The sequence below is a fragment of the Lolium perenne genome, chromosome 4, assembly GCF_019359855.2.
Source record: "Lolium perenne isolate Kyuss_39 chromosome 4, Kyuss_2.0, whole genome shotgun sequence".
NCBI lineage: Eukaryota > Viridiplantae > Streptophyta > Magnoliopsida > Poales > Poaceae > Lolium > Lolium perenne.
In genome coordinates this window covers 311,926,230-311,948,429 of record NC_067247.2, presented here as the reverse complement: position 1 = coordinate 311,948,429, position 22,200 = coordinate 311,926,230, and the positions used below count along the sequence as shown (strand labels likewise).

Sequence of the window (22,200 nt, the reverse complement as noted above, 5' to 3'; positions counted from 1 at the left end):
TCCTGAGCGACGACGACGACTTTGAGGAGGACGAGTTCACCGAGGAGGAGGAGGAGGACTACGAGTTCCTGGAGGAAGGACCTGACGACTTCGTCCCGATCGATGTCGAGGATGAGGAGTAGTTGCACTAGAGCACTTATGTAGGTGTGAGTTGTATCCCCGCCCGTTGTATCGTAGCATGAGAAAATGGGTCTTAAACCCATTGGAAGTGTTAAGTGTTAGTTTGTAATGTGTGTTGAATGAATGAATGAATGTTGTGTTTGTCATAAAAAGACTTCAAGTTTTAAAATTTTATGAACTTACTCAAAATAAACCATAGAAATTTCCCTCTTACCTCATGATCTTCTCTATGTTCAGATGGCCCCTCCCAATCGCAACAACGATGCCATGATGCAAATGCTGCAAACCCTGATGGCAGACAGGGAGGCGGAAAGAGATGAACGCCAAGCCAACCTCGCAGCACTGCAGAACCTTGCCAACCAAGGCCATGGAAATCATGACCACCCCGGATCCAATCTCAAGAACTTCCAGAACACCAACCCTCCGGTGTTTAGCAAGACGGAAGAACCCCTCGACGCCGACGACTGGCTCCAGACTATGGAGAACAACTTGGAGGTAGCCGGAGTGGAAGCCAGCGAGATGGTCTTGTTCGCAACCCACTATCTCGCAGGACCAGCCCGAGCATGGTGGACAAGCACCCGTGCCATGAACGGAGGTCAATTCATGACTTGGGCAGATTTTAAGCTCAAGTTCAGCAAGTACCATGTGCCCCCGGGTCTTATCAAGAAGATGAGGGATGATTTTCGGGAACTCAAGCAAGGTCGCATGACGGTAGTAGAATACCGCGACAGGTTCCTTACACTGTCAAGGTATGCCCCCGACGAGACCGACACCACTGAGAAGAGGCAGGAGAGATTCCTGAACGGACTGCATGATGAGATGCAGACTGTCCTCGTCAACATCCCCTTCGCCGACCTTGAAGCCCTTGTAGACTCCTCCATCCAGATGGAAGGCAAGTTGAACCAAGCCAATGAGAACCGCAAGCGCCGCATGATGCACCAGAGTTGGCCTAGCAATGCCCCGAAGTATCGCCCCAGCTCAAGCGGAGGTTTCACTCCGAGAAACAACAACAAGTCCCAGATGCAGAACTCGCACCCCGGTTATCAGAACCGGAGTGGAGGAAACTCCCGGCCAGGAGGCCACAACAACAGCAACTACAACAACAACAACAACAACTTCAACCGCGCTCCACCCAGAGCCCCCAACCACAACAACACCAACACCAACACCGCCCCCAGAACCGGAAGCAACGCCATCCCCGTTGCGACCAAGGACAAGGCCACCATCACTTGTTATGAGTGTGGTGTAGTGGGACACTACTCCAACGAGTGCCCCAAGAGGCTCGCCAAGCTCGCAGGCAACACCGTTGCACCTGCCCTCAGCAACAACGCCGTGTCTCCACCGGCAAGAAGTTCGTCCCCAACAACCCCAACAACCGCAACGGCCGTCTCTTCCACATGAACGCCGAAGAAGCCCAGGAAGCACCAGATGTTGTACTGGGTATGTTTTCTGTCAACCACATCCCTGCCAGAGTATTGTTTGACTCCGGAGCATCTCATTCTTTTGTCACCGAAGACTTTGCATCCACAAGTAAAATTCAACCTATCAGTTTGAAACATGTCATGATAGTTCAAATTCCCGGATCAACCACCAAAGCCAGAAAATTTTGCAAAAATGTACCTATCAGAATCCATGAAGTAGATTTCTATGCCAATCTGATAATTCTAGGAACCAAAGGTTTGGAAGTCGTACTAGGAATGGACTGGATGTCAAAACACCATGGATTGATTGACTGTGCCAAGAAAGCCATCACCATGACCAGCAGCACCGGTATCCTAGTAGAACATGTCTCTGAAAGACTACCCAAAAAATTTACCTGCAACCAAAGTGTAGCCAAGCCAACTCTGGATCAAATCAGGGTCGTTTGTCGATACCCTGATGTGTTTCCGGATGATCTACCCGGTATGCCCCCGGATAGGGATATCGAGTTTATCATCGAGTTAATCCCCAGAACTGGACCTATAGCCCAGAGAGCCTATAGCATGAACCCCACAGAGCTGGTGGAGCTGAAGAAACAGATCGATGATATGTTAGCCAAAGGTTTGATTAGACCTAGTGCATCCCCCTGGAGATCACCAGTTTTGTTTGTGGACAAGAAGGATGGTGCCACTCGTTTATGTACGGACTACCGTAAGCTTAACGACGTCACCGTCAAGAACAAATACCCCCTACCCAAGATCGAAGACTTGTTTGATCAGCTAACCGGAGCCAAAGTTTTCTCAAAGATAGATCTTAGGACTGGTTATCATCAGCTGAAGATTCGAGCCACCGACATTCCAAATACTGCCTTTACCACCAGATATGGGTTGTATGAGTACAACGTCATGTCGTTTGGATTAACCAATGCCCCCGCTTATTTCATGAACCTCATGAATAAGATCTTCATGAACTTTTTGGACAAGTTTGTCATTGTCTTCATCGACGACATTCTTATCTACTCCAAGTCCGAGGAGGAACATGAACAACACTTGGAGACTGTCCTAGAAACCCTTAGACACCATCAGTTGTATGCCAAGTTCAACAAATGTGAGTTTTGGTTGGAGGAAGTAGGATTCCTGGGACATATCTTGTCTATAGGAGGAATTTTCGTAGATCCCGCCAAGATCAAAACTATTATGGAATGGCAAGCCCCAACCACCCAAACCGAGGTCCGCGCTTTTCTTGGATTAGCCGGATATTACCGCAGATTTGTAGAAGGCTTTTCGAGCATCGCTCGACCAATGACCCAATTGTTGAAGAAGGACAAGAAGTTCGAATAGACTGACAAATGTGAAGAGAGTTTCCAACAACTCAAGAGTAGACTCACCTCAGCCCCAATCCTGATAATGCCCGACATCACCAAGCCCTTTGACGTATATTGCGACGCCTCCAAGATTGGTCTTGGATGTGTACTTATGCAAGAAGGCAAAGTTATATCTTACCTTTCAAGACAGCTGAAGCAACATGAGCAGAACTATCCAACCCACGACCTAGAGCTTGCAGCCGTTGTCCTAGCATTGAAAGTTTGGCGTCATTACCTCATGGGTAATCAATGCGAGATCTACTCCGACCACAAGAGCCTAAAATATATATTCACCCAGAAGGAGCTGAACATGAGACGATGCCAATGGATAGAATTGATCAAGGATTACGACATGGAGATTCACTACCACCCCGGCAAGGCCAATGTGGTAGCGGATGCTTTGAGTAGACTGCTGTGTCAGTTGAACTCCATGATCGCAATCGAGCAGCCCAACCTGTATCAAGAGTTTGAACAGTTTCGACTTGAACTTGTTAGTGAAGGATTCCTAGCCAGCATAGAGCTTCAACCCACCTTGGTTAGCCAAATCAAGGAAGCCCAGAAGGAAAACGCTAGCATCGACGGAATCAAGAAACAGATAGCCGCAGGAAAAGCCCCAGGATTCACCATAGATGAAGCCGGAGTTCTTTGGTACAAAGGACGCCTTTGTGTGCCATCGGACTCAGACTTGAAGCAAGTCATCCTGAAAGAAGCCCATGACACCCTTTACTCAATCCACCCCGGAGGTACCAAGATGTACCAAGATCTGAAGGAACAATTTTGGTGGCATGGAATGAAGAGAGAGATCGGAAGCTACATCGCCAAGTGTGATATCTGTCAGAGAGTCAAGGCGGAACATCAACGACCCGCAGGACTGTTGCAACCCCTACAGATTCCTGAATGGAAATGGGACTCCGTAGGAATGGATTTTATCACCGGTTTGCCCAAATCCAGCAAAGGCAATGATTCAATATGGGTAGTTGTCGATAGACTGACCAAAGTAGCCCATTTCATCGCCGTCAAGACCACGTACCAAGGCCCAAAGCTAGCTGAACTGTACATCTCCAGAATAGTCGCCCTGCACGGAACCCCGAAGTCGATAGTGTCACATAGAGGATCACAATTCACCTCAAGATTCTGGTAGAAGGTGCACGAAGGACTAGGAACCCGTCTGAATTTCAGCACCGCATATCACCCTTAGACCGACGGACAGACTGAAAGAGTCAACCAGATATTGGAGGACATGCTGAGAGAATGTGTACTGGAATATGGATCTAAGTGGGAAGACTACCTGCCTTATGCAGAATTCTCTTACAACAACAGTTACCAAGCCAGCCTACAGATGGCCCCCTTTGAAGCCTTGTACGGAAGGAAATGTCGTACCCCTCTCAATTGGTCAGAAGTTGAAGAAAGCCAAGTTTTTGGCCTAGATGTTCTTCGTGAAGCCGAAGAGAAAGTACACAAGATCCGTGAGTACCTCAAGACGGCGCAATCAAGACAGAAGAGCTACGCCGACAAGCGACGCCGAGAGATGACCTTCGAGATCGGAGACTTCGTCTATCTAAAGGTATCCCCCTTGAAAGGAATGCAGAGATTTCAGCTGAAAGGAAAGCTCGCACCCCGATATGTCGGACCCTTCAAAGTTCTGAGTCGCCGAGGCGAAGTATCTTATCAACTAGAGCTCCTCGAAGAAATGTCGGCTGTGCACGACGTGTTTCATATCTCACTCCTCCGGAAGTGCCTTGAAGTCCCTGAGAAGACCGAAGTGTTCAAGAACATCGATCACCGATCGGTGGATATCAACAAGGCCTTGACGTACCGCTAAGTGCCGATTCGCATCTTGGAGGAAGCTTACAGAACCACCCGCACCCGAAGCATCAAGTTCCTGAAGATTCAGTGGAGCAATCATACCGAAGATGAAGCCACTTGGGAACGCGAAGACTTCATGAAGAAGGAGTACCCAGATCTCTTTAGTACCTAACTTTCTTTTAGATCTCGAGACGAGATCTTTTGTAAGGGGGAAGGGTTTGTAACATCCCAAATTTCAATAAAAAGAAAGTTAGAAGAATTCCAGAATTCAAAATTCAGAGCCAACAAAAACTTTTATTTGCATATAGTGCCATGCATAGGACTTGTGCATTTGAGTGATATTCCATGATGATTGTTATTATGTTTATGTGATCAACCCTAAAACCCTAATGAGATCAAGTGAAGATCACAAACCAAATAAATCAAAAAGAGAAAGAAATCAAATAAGAAATAAAACCCTAAAACCCTAACATATGGTTTATGCCATTTATCTAAATTTTTACCCTAGACCATTTTGGTCTTCACCATTAGTTGAATAATGTTACTAAACACTTATTACAACTTTTGGAATCAAAGAAACACAAATCAAATGAAATTCAAACTCAAAATAGGATCACATATGATAATGGTCAAATCTGCCATTTTTAGTCTGATCCCTACGTTGAGCCCTTGCAATTCAAAATTTTCAAACTAAACTTTCCCAATTCTTTGGACCTCATCAAAGAGCACATCAAGGTGAACAACTTTGATAAAGACCACCATGCCAAATTCATTTTAGATCAAATGCTATGCTCATGCAAAGTTGGAACTTTTTAATATGAGGAACAATCTCCAACTTTGCAATTTTGCAATTCTTTGATTTTCTAAATTCCACCACCACACCTCATTGTCTCTGGTCATTTACAACTCAACCAAACCCACACTTTTCAAATCTTGCAACCTTTTGAACTCATTCAAATTTGGGCAAAATTTTCAATTTGCAAATATGGAATAAATAGAAACACTATAGCAAATAGTGATCTACCCTAAGCTACTGCCCCAAATCACTCCATTTGGTCCCCTGGTTCCCTCTCTCCCTAAATGCAACATAGTAACCCTAAGAGGAGATGCATAGCATGCATGTGCATGACCATGCCGGCCATGCCGCACCTCCTCTTCTCCCCTTCGTCGACCACCCTGGCCACCGTGCCCAAACGACGCCACCTCACTCCCTACACCACCTAGCAACGGTCATGGTCGAGGAGAAGCACTGGAAGCGCCAGACCAGCTCGCGCCCATGGCGGCTAGCATGCCGCTCGCGTCGCGCCCATGCACGCCACGGACACGCACTAGCCACGCGCCACCCCACCAGCTCACTCTCGCTCTGGCCCCTCTCTCAACACGTTGAGCACCGCCGTGACACCACAGACCCGCCAGACACGCCCACGACACGACCCTAGACCGCCGCCGCCGGAGACGACGAACACGATCCCGTAGCCACCGCGGAAGACACGGAAGAAATGCGAGCTATCCAGACGCCGCCCGACCGCGTTGTCGCCGCCATTAGCTTCGCCTGGATACGCGGAACGATCCTGCGCCCTCGCCTAGCTCGCTAGCTCGCCGGAATCGCCGCGCCGTGGTCGACCCTAACCCAGCCCCGCAACACCGTTACTCCTCTATAAATAGCAAGCTCCCCTGAGCAATCCAAGCACCGCACCATCCTCTCCTCCCATCCCTGCTTCTCCACCACCACTCCACTCACTCAATCGACGCCGGAGCAACGCCAATCGGACGATCGGAGCCGCGGAAGCCCTGGGGAAATCGCCGTTGATCCAGGCCACCTCGAGCTCCGCCACTGCTACAGGCTTCTTCCTCGTCGTCGACAACCTCGCCTCGAACACCGCCGCCGCTCGCCGGACCACCGGTTAGCTCTCCGACCCCCTAGGCTCGCCGCCAGAGCGTCGGGCTCTCGTCGGAGAAGACGATGAACCTCGCTCGTTAGATCTAGTTCTAATCCAACACCTCACGTTAGTTCATACCGATTCGGGTTTACAGAGTCGCTGACATGCGGGACCCACCTTGTCAGCCAGCCCACTCGCACGAGATGCGCTGCTGGGCTGGATTTCCCTGTTTGAACCGTTTCGGCCCACCTTGTTTTCCCGCCGGCCTGTTTAATTCAAATATCGTTTAATCAATTCCATTTCAAATTCAATACTGGCTCCAACTTTGAAACTAAATAGAATCTGTTTGGCTTGGCCAAATTTAGCAAATTTTATGTTGTTGGAAAGCTACTGAAAAGTTCTACAACATGCCACTTGTCTCACCTTGATATCTGTTGTAGAAATAAAGTGACAAAAAGATGAAGGCATGGACTTTTTCACATTCAAATAAATTTTAAAAATCAACCAAAAGTGATATTTAGTTAATTCCAACTCCTATAGCTCACATTTATCTTACACTAACAGTTTCTGCAACAAAATGGTGTGGTCACTCTGAATGATCATGCCCTAGTTTAATTAATGGACAACATGGCTACCTTACAAGTTTTTACTTGTTTATTCAAAGAGTTACTTTCATAGTTAACTTTGTTCTAAGTTAAGGAAGGTTACTAGAGTAGCAAAGTTAGTCTCAAGCTAGCCAAGCAAGATTAGCACCACTCATGATTAGTGCTAGTGCTAAATAGTAAAACTTGACTACTCTAGATGGGAACATGTGACTTGAAATGAACTTGAAACCTTGGAATGATGAAGTCATTCCATTGAATGATTTTTGAAGGTGAATATGACCAAGAGAAGATGATGATTTTTGATAAAACTGATATTGGTTTGAATGCGATACCTTTCCAATATTGAGTACCCCCACAATACTGATTATGGGTAGGGCTTAACTGGAAGTTTATGCATCTTAGTATGGGTTCCCTCTGAACACACATCATAGGGGTTATGCTTGAGGCTGCCTCCGTTGTTGAGAAGTGATGTGAATTGTACGGCCAAGCCCTGTGCAGTTCCCAGGTTGACAGTTGGTCTTCACTGGGAGGCCAAGCTCATGGGGAGAGGTGCTCATACTAGGGTTTGTAAGTGAAAGGTTATGGTTGATGATCCGCGTACTGAGTTACGATGATTCGGGAGTATCCCGACGGATGAAATCAAATGTTGTGGCACAAGTGTGCAACCTCTGCAGAGTGTAAATCTATTCGAATAGCCGCGTCCACGGTTACGGATGGTTGGAAAGGCCATACAGTTTCCGATGTCAAAATCTTGAAAGTGGTGGTGAAATGAATGGTGAAGTGGTGAATTGAATTGAAATCACCACTTGAATGGTGCGAATGACACTATTGTTCCCACTTGAGTTAGTTAGCACATGAATAAGGCTTTTCTCAAATACTTGTGAACTAAAATTGGCTTATGCAAATAAACTAGAACTTAGCACCCCTTACTAGAATTGTTAGCACTTACATTAGTATTAGTTTGCGAGTACTCAACGTACTCACGGCTTTGTCCCTGGCTATTCCAACGGCCAGAGTATGAAGATGAACAGAACTACCAATGAGACGATCAGCAGGACGCCTACGACAACTAGGAGTCTTCCGACGTCAAGCGTTGGCATGTGGACTAGAGAGTCCCTTTATCTTTACGCTTCCGCTATGAACTTATGTTTGTTCGATGATCATTAGATCATCTATTCATGTAATATGGATCATGTGATTCCAATTGTAAGACAATATGGCTTGTAATGAATGATGACTGTGATACTTAACTATTATGCCTCGCAACAACAATATTCCTGGGATTGCGATGAATGACATAATAGGCATCTGGACCTAAAAATCCGGGTGTTGACACATTTGATAATTTGCATTTTGGTGTTTACGATAGAAGATTACCATGTTGTTTTTGAACCTGTTAGATTTTAAGAAACGATTTTTAAGTGGCTGTTTCATAATTCAAGTCATTTACCTACTTTGCTTTGATTGATTTGTGAAAGCTGCAGCAGGTTGGCTGTTAGATCACCTTCATCGGTACTCATGGTTTCATGGAGCATTCCAGCTCGTATAAACCACACAAGATCCTTCAAGACTTGCATTCACTGCATCACGTTCATCAGTTCATGAGAGCTCTAGAAAGATCTTTGTCGGCCTCGTTTTGGCATGCGCTGGTGCCAAGCGAATCCAAGAAATTTCGACCGTTAGATCAAACGGGCGAAGAACTAATAAATGGTTGATATTCACCACGTGAGGAAAACCAACGACCAATAACTGCTTGTACGTCATGGTAATGGCTCATTAGATTTCAAAAACTACTACATTATATAGTGGTATATATATAGAGAGAGAGATGAAGCAAGAGTTGTCTTTTAGGTTGAGACTTTAAGTTTTTATAGTCACTCACTTGAAACATAGGGTGAATGTAGAATTTGTCTTGAACTCCAAGCTCACAAAAAGGATCTCGATGAAAGTTGTGGTGTGTAGTCGCGACCCGTGCCCCGTTGTGATCATTAGTCGTCCGTAATTAGTGTCCCTCCGGTGAGCAGGATAGGCACGCGGAGCAAATCTTGGAAAAAACTCGAACCCCCCCACCCCCTCTCTCTCCCGCGACCCGCGCCGCCCCCCCCGCGGCGGCCGGGCCGCGCCTCTCCCGGCCGGCGCTCCCCTTCCCTCGCGCTCTCCCCTTGCCGCCGCCGTCGGCGGGAGCCGCCGGCCTTGCTCGGCGGTGCCGGCGGCGGCGGGGTCGACCTTACCCGTGGCGGCGCCGGGGGTGTGGGGACCTTGGCGGGCGGCGGTGGACTTCGGCGGCCGGCGGTTTGGCGCGGCGGGGTGGAACCCGTGCGTCGGGTGGTGTGGAGGAGGCGGCGGCGCGGCCGTTGGCGGCGGAGCTGCGCAGCGGACGGCCATGGCAGGGCCTGCTCGGCCCGCATCTGGGCCCGATTCGGGGCCCGGAGGGCGGGCGGGCGGGCTGCGTATGGCGCGCCGGTGGTGCTCCCTGGAGGTGGAGTAGGTGCGACGGCGGTGGTTGGGTGGCGGCGGCGCTCCGGCCGACCTGCTGCAACGTGGTAGTGAGGTCTTTGCGGGCCCGTTTGGGCCCGGCCGGGCGGGTTTGACCTCGCTGCCATGTCCGGTCGGCTGCCGCGAAGGCGGTGGAGGTAGTTCCCTCCCGCTCGGCTGAGGTGTTGCTACGCCCGACCCAGCTGTCTCTCTCGTCTCTACGTCTAGGCCCTGCTCCGACGACCACAGCGCGACAGCGAGGATGGCTTCAAGATCGCGGTGGCGCATGCTGGTGGGCGGCAAGTTTGGTGGAGCACGTCGAATCGTCCGGGTTTTTGGGTTGGTGGACGGGAGAAATCTTGTCGGCAGACCCGACACTGTCGCGGTGACGCCTGCGGGTGTCGCCTTGCCTTCCTGAAGGGCGGCGGTAGTCCCTCCTCCCCAATCCCTTCCGCGTATCGGGGGAAACCCTAGGACTAGTCCGGGCGGCAGTGGCGTCGTCGTCACTTACCTTGTTGAAGGTGTTGCTTGATACGCGGCGCTTCGGCGTGCTAGGAGTGTGGTGGCATTCTCCCGGAGGCGCAAGCGGTTGCGAGTTGTTCTTGTTCTTGTCAAGCTGCTGGTGTCGGCTTTGTTTTCTCTTTGTTTTATCTTGTTTTTCTGTTTGGGCTTGGTTGTGCTGCAGCCCCAGCGTGCTTGATGTATCGGTCGGTTGCTATATTAATATAGGGGGGCGAAAACCTATTTCGAGGAATTAGTGTCCCTCCATGGCTGACACAAGCATCATAGGCACGATGATTTATTTAATGTGACAACTGACAACCGTTGCAATGCATTGCAGAACTCGCAAGTCGCAACTACCCTTGACGAATCATCTTCGGGCTGTCATCCTGTCAATTTCGTGTGTCCGAGGTCTCTCTTGCTGAGTTGCAAAATGGTCTGTGGCTCACACTGGCTCAGGTTTTTTTTTCTCGCGCATGGCTGGGCTTGGAAAATCTGCTCCAAATACACGACGATGGAGGCCCAGAACAAATAGCGTCCTAGGCTCAGGGGGTATGTTGGGCCAAATAATCCGTATCACCATTCTCAGTGTCACCCCAAAACTAATATGTAAGGCAGAAGGCGGCAACACCCCTGCCTACGCTCCATTTCCCCTGCCCTTCCCGCCATCGAATTTCGCCGCCGCTCGGGGATTCCTCTGCTCGCTGCCGTGCTGCGCCGGAGACGGAGATGGAGGTCGACATGGACATGCCAGATCCGGAGGAGCTCGAGTGGATGGAGAGCAACGGCCTCCTCCCGGAAGAAGAGGAGTACGCCTACTTCGACGACCCCGAGGAGGGCTTCCTCCCGGCCGCCGCCGCCGCCGTCGCGAGCAAACCGCAGGACCCCCCGCAGGTGGCCGCCGCATCCCCCGCAAAGCCGGCAGGTACGCATCACTCTCCATCTCGACAAGCCACAAATCTAGGCCTCGATTATGCTGATTCGGTCGACCAAATTGTGCACGAAGAGGAAGTGTCCGAAGCCAATCTGAAGCGGCCTCCCCCTCCGCCCCCGCCGGAGCAGGAGGAGGAGAGGAGCAAGCGGAGGAACGTGGAGCGGGAGGATCCGGTGGACGAGGACTGGCTGCGGTACTCGCCCCCTCCCGCCGTTGAAGTCGTCGCCGAGAAGACAGTATCGCGGTTCGCATCGGAGATCCAGGGGGACTCTATGCCCGTCACAGCGCCCAACGGAGAGAGGGTTTATGCTAAGCTTGCGACGGAGAAATTGGTTAGCGAAGTAGTTGAGGGAGCTGGGCGACGGGCTTCGAACGCCAACCACACGGGTTAGTTGCTAAGTTTTGCACTTCGATTTTGCGTTCTTAAATCATTTCTCCCGAGAATTAATATTCGTTTGATTTGGTTTTGCTAATACACAGTTGTTTTATTTCCTGTTATTTGTTCTTCTGCAGGTCTTCTCTCTGAATCCTTTCAGTCACTAACAATGCGAGCGGAGCAAGATGCTCTAGCAAAGGTACATACGTGCAGATCATTAACTTTAGTCGATAGATAAATACACATGGTTGTTTTACTGCATCATCATGTTCTGGCCAAGTATGAAGCTTCTACAAGAAGCAAACAGCGAGCTAAATGCTTATTTAGTTTTTTCTCTCTTCAAAACAATGGTTATTTTGGCAATATTAGGAAAACCAGTAGCAGATATAGTTGACTTCTCTTTAAAGAACAAAGCCGCAGCTACTATGAATAGTGCTTAGTAATCAGTATGCTACTTAATTATTGGTTTCTTAGGGTGATACTTGACCCTTTGGATTATCACCATAATAGAGAATATGTAGAATTTTTTCTTTACCCTTTTGGATTTCACAAAAGAAGATTACCATTCGTAATTTCAGATATCATGATTCTACTATTTTTATAGCTTGAATTTAAAAACGAACTTAAATTGGAAAATTTTACTAAGCACTGGGAATCTGACAATTCTACTTTTCTGTCTACTTTTCCTGAGTAAGGGCCTGACTAAGCATTATTTATGTTTGTTTAGTGCTATGTTAATTGCTGCAGTTGTAGGCAACAAGTAAAACTATCTTACTAATCTATCTTTTGTAATGTGTATGAAGGCCTTGCTGGAAAGCACAGACACACAATATGTCGAGGGTTGTCCAGTGACTCCAGTAGTTACAGAACAACTTTGGGTGGAGAAATATGCACCACACTCTTTCACAGAGCTGTTAAGTGATGAACACACAAACAGGGAGGTAAATAGCCATTCCATTATCTTAAGAAATATACTTGTGTAGGTCTCTTCTGTAAGAATTTCTGCTTGAACATTTTTACTTGGCCTACCTTGCTCAGGTACTTCTATGGTTGAAACAGTGGGACTCCTGTGTGTTTGGTTCCCATATTCGGGCTACAAGTGATGATACTTTATCTGCCTTACGTCAGCATTCTTGTGCCATCCAGAAAAACTCAAGTAACAGAAGTTTCTTTTCCAAGATTAAGGGAGGCTATGTCACGAGTCGAGATAGCATGCCCCAAAATGAATCTGGTAGCAACTCAGAAGATTTGAAAAACAACTTTAACAAAAAGCCCTCTGTCGATAATGCGCCAGAACAAAAGGTGGGCTAGTACTATTTTCAGTTGTGTTTTGTGTAATTGCTGCAGGCTCTGTATGTACAAAGAAGTTGCTGGTTTTTGTTTTTTATTTGAATAACCTTTTATGTTGCAGGTGTTGCTACTATGTGGCCCGGCTGGCCTTGGGAAGACAACACTTGCTCATGTGGCAGCCAAACATTGTGGCTACCATGTTGTGGAGGTATAAATATATAATCAACATTATATGTCATTTATGTTTCATAGCTTCTATTTGATTTGATGTAAAATGATGCATAATTGCACTTTTTAGTCACTCTTTATGGGAGTACACACCTTGTATATGCTATATGATTAGTGTATGAGATATATCTGCTGTCATCCTTCTGAATTGTCTTCAGTTTTGTACACATCATCTTGTCACAACTAGATTTCTTTGCACATGATTTTGGTATTTTATACGCTGGAAAACTATAAGTATCAGTCTATTGCATGACCTATGATGACATGTCCTTTAGCAACATTCTTCCAAATTCCATATTAATATTGCTTCTTGAATTCTTGTTAGTTAGTTTAGCTATTGGTCTGTGGTCTGGCCCTCAGCTGCTTATTGCTACCTAATTACAAACTCTGTACACTGCTTATGTTAAATACTGCATCCATGCAGATAAATGCCAGTGATGATCGTTCTGCTTCATCCATTGAACCAAAAATTCTTGATGTAGTTCAGATGAACTCTATCATGTCAGATTCCAAACCTAAGTGTCTGGTGAGTTAAGCTATGCTATCAGACTGTTAAATTACTTTCCCCACATTCTGTTAAGTTCTGTTGACTTGCGTAGGTAATTGATGAAATTGATGGAGCGCTTGGTGATGGAAAAGGGGCTGTGGAGGTTATTTTAAAGATGGTAAGTTGGCAACATCCACTCATACAATGATTTTCATCATTTTTATTTTCCGTCACTTTTACCCCCCCCCCCCCCCCCCCCCCCTTAACATTAATTTCCCCTCTTTTTTGTCAATAAAAGAATATTCTGGACCGTTGTGCACTTGAGAAGAAAGGCTATTATCTGCAGTATAATGCATTTCTGTGACTTACCAATTAATTTTTTTCGGTGCAGATCAATGCTGAAAAGAACAAAAATTCTGACAGAAGTACTGGTACAGATGAAACTCCAGTACAAAAGGCTTCTACAAGGAAAGGTCATAAAATAGCAAAACTGTTGAGGCCTGTAAGCAATAATGTTATGCTGTCACTTGCCATCATTTTTAATTTGAGTGCCTTCATAGAGATTAAATTGTACAATGTTATTTACAGATAATTTGTATTTGCAATGACCTTTATGCCCCAGCCTTGAGAAAACTACGTCAAGTTGCCAAGTAACCTTTTCTTCTCGTTAATTTCTTTTATTTTGTGCTGTCCTTAAGTTGTTTAAACTTTTCTTATAAGGATTTGTGTAACTTTGCAGGGTTCATATTTTTGTGCAGCCAACAATTAGTCGTGTGGTGAACAGGTGATGTATATGGCTAAATGCACTTAAATCTAGCAGTCTATCTTAGTATGATACATTTTGTTCACGAATAAGTTTTGCTTCTTTAGGCTCAAGTACATATGCAAGAAGGAAGGATTTAAGACAAGTTCAATTGCCCTTTCTGCATTAGCAGATTACACTGGTACATTTTGTTTGCTCCATTTAAGCCAGAAATATGCTTATTATTTGTGCATAACAGGATGCCCATTTTTTGCTACAACAATGGCAGAATGAAGGTTCGTTCTGTATTCAGTTAATGGACATGCGATATCTCCTTCACTGTTAGTACTTGTAGTTCTAGAGCCTTCTTCCTATGTTTAAACAAAATGATAGTTCTGGACTCCTAGAAATATCTGTTCAGCTAAATTTACCAGATTTTGGCCAACGAAGCACCTGTACTGTATGTCTCATGAATTAGTTTAGCTGGGTACAAAAACGTAACATACGTTGAACTTCCTATATTATGTCTTGAAATTAACTGGATAGCTATCCTATGTTTGCCAAGTTAACTGGATAGGTATCTCTACATTTCTCGTGCATTTAATTAAAATATCCTTATACGGTGACATAATTTGGGATGCTAGTTTTTATGCTTCCCAGACACGCAGGATCCTCACTGTACTTTATGTGAATTGACTCCGTGAAATGCTGGTGGGCTAATGCTTTTGTCTTGGACCTAGAACCTGTTATTTTGCCATTCGTAGTGCTGCTTCTTTTGCTTGTTTTATGCACCTATTTATTGCACGACGGAGGATATTACATATGTAATATTGTTTTATTTGATGACATGACTGATTAGCCTCATAGAGATTAGACTAAGTGAACAAAGCTTCCCTGCAGAATGTGACATTCGATCATGCCTGAACACACTTCAATTTCTGAACAAGAAAAGAGAGGCACTAAACATTGTAAGTTTCCTGATTGGCTGATTCTATTGTTTAATTTGATATGGTGTCCATTTCTCATTGATATGTGCATTCGAGCAGTCAGGGTTTGAGTCACAAGTCATTGGACGGAAGGACATGTCAAAAAGCATCTTTGATGTTTGGAAACAGGTCTGATGTTTTCTTACTTTAATGCCTGCTCCTGTATCTCGTTTATTTTATTTGTTGCGGATGCCATCATTGGCAATCGATAAACGTATCCTTGTGCTGAAAATGAGTGCAAAGCATAAGTTCATAAGGCAATCCATGTAACGGATTGCTGCTAGCAATTCACAAAATAATTTCATTAATTTTTTATTTTTTCATCATAGTAAGTTTGCTTCTCAGGTTCTTCAAAAGAAAAAACCCAAGCGGGCAGAAATGGCTGATAGTCATGTGAGTGGAGACAAGGACATTGGTTCTCTGTTCTCACTCATATCTAACCGGTAAAATTTATTTTTATCTACTCCAAACTTTGTTTCTACAGGAACTTGCTTCAGTTTCTTATTATGTAATATTGTCTTTGCAGTGGTGACTATGATGTTACTATGGATGGGATTCACGAAAACCTCTTAAGACTCTCTTACCATGACCCAATGTTGCAGAAGACGGTATTAATTCTAGCTAATCATATATTGCATTTGAATTTTTTACCCTTCATGTGCCCACACTTCAAATTAAAGTTGAGGCTAGGCTGGAGCCTTAATGTATGGACCTTTTGCACCCACCACTGTGCCTTCTCAGGGAGAGTTCATTGATTTCTTACTTTTGTAATATATTTGCGAACTTAATGTAACTCAAACCACCTTACAGGTGAAATGCCTTGATGTACTTGGAGTTTCTGATTCTTTGACGCAATATGTTTATCGAACACAGCATATGTCAATCCAAGGTACTATGTGACTGTTTATTACCTTCTTTTTGGAGAAATATTAGACTAACTTAAATAGTTTATCTCTATACTTCAGCATATCAACCTTCTATTGCTATCACTATAAGCCGTATGGTTGCTCAAGTTGAGAAGCCAAATATTGAGTGGCCAAAAGCTTTGCAAAGGTACTTTTTACACATCTATAGCTAATAGCTATACGTTCCGGGTTAATGTGGATATATATCTTTAGGTGCCGAGCAGTGCTTTTGGAAAAGAAGGATACATTGAAGACCTGGCAAAATCGAATGTCACCGCTCATTTCAAGGCACCTGTCTGTGGAATCTTTTGTTGAAGACATTGCTTCCCCCTTTTTACATATTCTTTCCCCATTGAGTTTGAGACCTGTAAGTTCTCACTCATCTTACTGTGTTTTTCCAATGCTCGGTTTTCAAGCATCCCTTTAGGCTTGGCACACAGTAATTTGTCCTCAATTTCATATTTCTTTGTAAGACCAATAATTACAAGCAAGGATTGAATGACAAAGCTATCTTTACACTGCCCTTACCCAAAATATTCTACAATTTACCCAAAAGTGAAATTTGTTTGAATTGGTGTAGAATATGTGTATTGGGCTACTGTTGGACTTGGAATATGCGGAGGGTTAGGTGTTGGAGTCAAACACATGTAACCTTGGTCTCTTATAGAATGGCACCATGTGGTAGCCAAAGTAGACTAGACGAAGGTGGTAGGCTAGACACAAGATCACGGCGGAGATGGTCTGGGCGCCCGTGGCAGGGCTGACTGACCGGTCGTGGTCTGATGGTCGAGATGCGCCTGCTGGTCTCGGTAGGCTTGTTGTTGATTGTACTATGTTGATTTAGTACATGGGAAGGAGGCTCGTGGTCTAATCCTGGAGTGTAGGTGTTGATCGTTCTGTTGGATAAGTCTCTGTACTATGGTCTTTGTGGAGATGCTGTTGCACATGGTAGTTAGCAGCATCTTAGACTAGCATCTAGCATATTTGTGGCTGGCTAGCAGCTATATATATGTATCCCCAACCCCTCAGGTCGGCATGGCATTGTGTGAGATTGTGTGAGAAACAACATTTATCAAGCAAGAAAGAACTCCTGGGGGGCCCTATGTCAAGTTTGCTACTCTGGAACATTTGGATTTACATGGCATTTTTTCGATTCATTCCATTGATAGCAAAAAGAGTTTAGTACAAGCCTGGAGGGGGTACACCCAAGATTACAACCTGCTTCCTAAAAGCCAGGCTGCCAGCAGCAAAACCGCAAGTCACGCTCCCGCTGCTGCCCACAATCTGGCCTCTACCTGTGATTGTGTCAAGTAGACCAGCAATGTTGGGTTGCACCCTAAATGTTGACATGGCATTACGATTTTTTATTTGTTTTATATATTTCCAACCGTGTTAGGTTTCTAACAGCACATAATCTATTCAGGTGGCACTGAATTTGCAGTCAGAGAGGGCAAAAAATGAACTCGTGCAGCTAGTTGATACTATGGTTGCTTACTCGGTTACATACAGAAACACAAAGTTTGAACCTCAAGAAAGGGCAAATGGATATATTGTGCCAACTGATATTCCTTCACTCTCTCTTGACCCTCCAATCAGTGATATCATAAGCTTTAAGGTCCTTTTCCAGTCTTTTTATTGGTTTATTTTACATTTCTTCTCTTTTCTCACTGTGCTTGACAAAGCTGTTGATTTCAGGGCTACCAATCCGAGCACATTGGTCTCTCTTTGGCCGTGAAACAGGTCTTGGTGCACGAGGTTAGTAGTTCTGACATCTATGTGTCCAACCCTTTAGTTCTATATCTTGCTTGTACTCATGTAACTTCTTTGATCTGTGAAACCAAATATTGATAGTATTATGTTTTGATGCAACACTTTCCAGCTTACAAGCTGTTCATAATTTCCGAGAACTATAATGAACCTGTATACATTTTTTTTAGGGAAAAACCTGCATACATGAACTGGCAGACCATATTGTGTTGCTATACATTACTCGAAAAACTGATTCCAAACATATGCCATTGATTTAGTATGTCATCTGCAGTGAAATCCATGTGAAAAGCCTGATTTCGAATACCATCCTCTGTACAGCACCTATTTTGATTGTATCTAGATCCATGACTTGCTTTCTTTTGGGGGAATGAACTTGTGGACTTCAATATCTGTTATATAATTTAGGAAAAACCCATTTTGAACCCTAACCTATGGTATTTGGTCTGACTTGAACCCTAAACTATGAAACAATTTATATTAAGGCCTCCTTTGATTTATATGATTTGCTCAGGATTTCTATAGGATTGGGGAGCTGTTTGATTCACAGGAACTAATCCTACAGAATCCTGTAGGAACTTTGTAGTGCAGTTTTGAAGGAAAATTTGCATGAAATCAGACCTCATGGAAAAACTCATATGCTGCAATCAAACATCCCATAGTATTCACTTGGGCAGAGCATTCCAATCCTTTGCATATCCTATTCCTTTGGTTTTCCTATCCTATGAATCAAAGGAGGCCTAAATCCAAAACTTTCTAAAATCATTTAAAATGAACCCTAGATTGGTTTTGAGAAGTGGCTTTATATTTCAAGACTTTCAGAAAATATGAACAAAATCATGCACGTGAGAATGGTACCAAATGATGACCCCGCAGCATTAATAAAAAAATGTCTATTTATGTCATGTACAAAAATGGCACGACAAAGCCATTCATCTTTTGTATTTTTATGCAACACATATGATCATATTAGTTTATGATGTTTTTTTTTCTGGTTCTTACTTTATAGCATTCTCCACACCCATGGGCTGTTTTAGATTTTTTTTAGAAAGTCAGGGATGAAATCACCCTTCAAACCAGGTTATTTAGGGTGGTTTCACAAAGTTTGTGAGAAATAAAAAATCGTGCATGCAGGGGAGCCTATGGATGTACAAAAGGACAGCTATTTTGTTATTTTTGCGCATGACACAATTAGTTATATTTTGTGATGAAAATTTGCATATTATATATTCCTAGCACTTATACATCAGCGAGTGTCTTCACATTTTTTAAAGCGCCCAAAATGCAAAACCACTAGCCAAAAACCGGGCTAAGGTTCAATTTGAGTTGTTTAATAATGTCATGGGTTTAACAATGTCATGGGTTAATATTAATGGTTTCATTGCTCGCGTTCAATTCGGACCAGGAGCCTTCATGTTGGGAAATGCCACAGTTACATATTGTTGTAAATCCAATGTTGTGTTCAACTTGCTGTGTTTAACTTTATAACTGTACCCCACACTCCCACAGTTACATATTGTTGTAACTCCAATATGTATACTCTATAATCTCTTGCTGCCAGGAACCATCATGTTGGGAAATGTCACATGAGGAACACAAAAAAGAGACTATCTATTGTTCATGTTAACACCTGTTCCTTTTCTGCAGGTAGAGAAGCAAAAGATCATGAAAGATAGCGCGGGAAAATTGTTGAACCAAACTAGTGAAGCAGTTACTAGTGAAGTTTCAACAGTTACATGCCAGGAAGCAGCAGCTGTTACTGCATTGGATTCTTCCAAGGGTAGCTCTAAGCTTAAATCAGCTACAGTTCCAATGCAGTTTAACTCAGCCTCTAGTTTGAGGGGTAAAGATATGGCACCTGCAAAGAAACCGTCAAGCCGCCCAACTGATTTCTTTCATAGGTAATGTAACAATTTTAATATTTTCAAATGCCACTGCAATTGCAAGGAATTGAATCAATTGATTATGAATGCACCTGTTTTCCTGGACAACAAACAGCTTTAGGAAAGAAAGACCAGCGGGTGCAAAGAGTCATAATGATGCAGCGCAGCAAGGAGCAACAGTTCAGAGGGACTTGCGCCCACTGATCTTCAAGTACAATGAGGTTCGTGTGTTTTCGTACCATGATTTCTGAAGTGATATAAATTTGGACCAGTCTATAATCATCTTTATGAGCTCATTATTATAAACATAAAAAACAATGAAAATTTTGTTAAAAATAACATAAACTGTAATATTGTAAACTAACATTTTCTGTTTGTGCTTCTATAGAGGTACCACATTGTGTAGAAGCTAGAACACAACACATGCGAAGAGAACATTATGCTTGCTCCATTTTGCAAATTGAATTATGAACTAGAAGCTAGAGCACCTGTGAAGAGCACATTATGCTTGCTCCATTTTGCAAATTGAATTATGAAACTAACTAACAAGTGTTGCTATGGCTAGTCCGTCAGATGGTGCTGGGAAGAAGTATTTAACTGCTGGGAATTCCCTGTTTGTGAACTAATCCTTTGTGATTTTTTTTCCTGATAAATCACCTGGTTACTTTTATGTCTTAGCTCTGTAGTTCTTTGGAACAGAATGATCCTGGACTCTAAATGCTTATCGTTGTAGGGTCGTCATTGTCTCATGAATGTTATTCTTTGCAGGGCTATACAAATGCCGTTAAAAGACCAGTGAGAGTTCGTGACCTTCTGCTATAGATAGGTTCTTCTGATTTCCTGCACTTTGTCATGTAAAGTAATGTTTTCTTCTATATTCACTGTAATATTATTTTTTGTCGAATATACTAAGCTATTAGGTGGACCTTTCTTGAAAGAAGATAATCGGTACTGGCTTAGCGACTAATTAACTGCTAAAAGGAAAGAAATGTAATTGCAAATGTCCTATGGGAAAAAGACCCTGACATGAACTTGATTTGAGGGTGTGTTTGTCGTGCTGTGTTTATTCTAGGGGCATGAAAAGAGTTACACCTTGCAGTTTGTGTTTGTTTGCCAACACTTTCAGTTTGTTGTAATGGAAAATTTTCTTCGTATCTAATGAAGAGCTTACTGCCGTTAACTGCTGAGCCTAATGTGTTGTTCTTCATCCCAAGATTATGGAGGGGTGAGTACAACTCAACGTGGAAGGAATAAAGCTTTCCAGAATGAATAAATGTTTCATGTGGAAGGCCAGACTTGATGTGCGAGGGGGACACTGCCTGGTGGCTTGGGAGCAGGTCGCATCCCCCAAGGTGCTGGGGGCCTGGGCCTTCCTAATCTGCGCCACCTCAACCTTGCTCTGCGCTCCTGTTGGGTGTGGCTGCAAAGGGTAGACTCGACCAAAGCCTGGGCGGAATTCAACCTCCAGATTCCGCATTTGGCTAGAGCCCTCTTCGAGTCTGCTACTGTGGTCATCTTGGGCGATGGAGAGCGTGCGCTCTTTTGGAAGGATAGGTGGCTCAATGGGGCGCGGGTCGCCGACCTTGCGCCAAACCTCCTAGCCTTGGTGGCCAGCCGCAAGGTTAGTACTCGCACGGTTAAGGAGGGCCTTGGCGGTGAATGGCTGCGCGACTGTGGCCCAGACTTGGGGCATGCCGCGGTGGCGGAGTTCTTCCTCCTCTGGCGTGTGGTGGGCGCTGCACGGTTGGTTCCTGAGTGCTCGGATGAGTTTGTGTGGCGTTGGTCTGTTGATGGGAAGTTCTCGGTGAGCTCGGCCTATCGGGCCTTCTTCGCGGGCAGGGTAGGGGCGCCGACAGCCTCGCAGATCTGGCGCTCGCGTGCCCCCTACTCCTGCGAGTTCTTCGCATGGCTCATCTCAAGGAACATATGTTGGACAGCTGACAGGTTGCAGCGGCGTGGCCTTCCCGCCCCGGCCTCTTGCCCCCTGTGCAATCGGGGAGCCGTGAGACGATTCAAGACTCGCTTTCTGGGATGCGTCGTGGCTCGGGAGGTCTGGACATGGGCTTTGAGCCGTTGGGGTAAGCTTGGGTGGCTACCTGCTGCTGACGAGGACCTGGTCTCCTGGTGGACTACTAGACCAGGACTAGGGGCCTCGCAGCGAGACTTATGGACTTCGTTGATCCTGGTTTTCTGGTCCATCTGGACGCACATGAACGATGTCGTCTTCAATTCGGCGAGGCCGGCGGTCCTGGCGATCAAGACTAAGATCAGGGAAGAGTATGGGAGGTGGCGTCTAGCTGGGCTCTTTCGTAGTGATAGCTTTGGCTTCCCGGAGCCGGTGGAGTTGTGGTGGCAATTAGGAGAGTAGGCTTTGGGTCGGGGAGCTGCCACCCCATGTTGGCAGCATGAACTTGCCGCTTGCGGCGTCGCCGG

General features: G+C 45.1%; 1 protein-coding gene across 1 annotated transcript; it reads left to right on the top strand.

The window, feature by feature from the left end:
- Window positions 1-10,789: 10,789 nt before the first annotated feature.
- LOC127296131 (uncharacterized) lies at window positions 10,790-20,808 on the top strand. Its single transcript, XM_051326159.2, has 24 exons — window positions 10,790-11,094; window positions 11,176-11,490; window positions 11,617-11,678; window positions 12,283-12,420; window positions 12,518-12,781; window positions 12,891-12,977; window positions 13,422-13,523; window positions 13,597-13,662; window positions 13,876-13,986; window positions 14,073-14,134; window positions 14,224-14,268; window positions 14,355-14,428; window positions 15,127-15,194; window positions 15,273-15,341; window positions 15,558-15,655; window positions 15,739-15,820; window positions 16,023-16,101; window positions 16,178-16,265; window positions 16,331-16,484; window positions 17,541-17,732; window positions 17,813-17,872; window positions 19,532-19,785; window positions 19,883-19,988; window positions 20,536-20,808. Exons 1-24 carry the CDS (start codon window positions 10,899-10,901, stop codon window positions 20,587-20,589), a joined length of 2,826 nt encoding a protein of 941 aa, XP_051182119.1. The 5' UTR covers window positions 10,790-10,898; the 3' UTR covers window positions 20,590-20,808.
- The last annotated feature ends 1,392 nt before the right edge of the window (window positions 20,809-22,200 follow it).

Excerpts from the sequence above, each read along its gene's own strand:
- LOC127296131 (XM_051326159.2), top strand. The coding sequence starts at position 10,899 with ATGGAGGTCGACATGGACATGCCAGATCCGGAGGAGCTCGAGTGGATG. Across the intron at positions 12,978-13,421 it reads GTGGCTACCATGTTGTGGAG|ATAAATGCCAGTGATGATCG; the intron begins GTATAAATATAT and ends GCATCCATGCAG. Across the intron at positions 17,873-19,531 it reads AACAGGTCTTGGTGCACGAG|GTAGAGAAGCAAAAGATCAT; the intron begins GTTAGTAGTTCT and ends CCTTTTCTGCAG.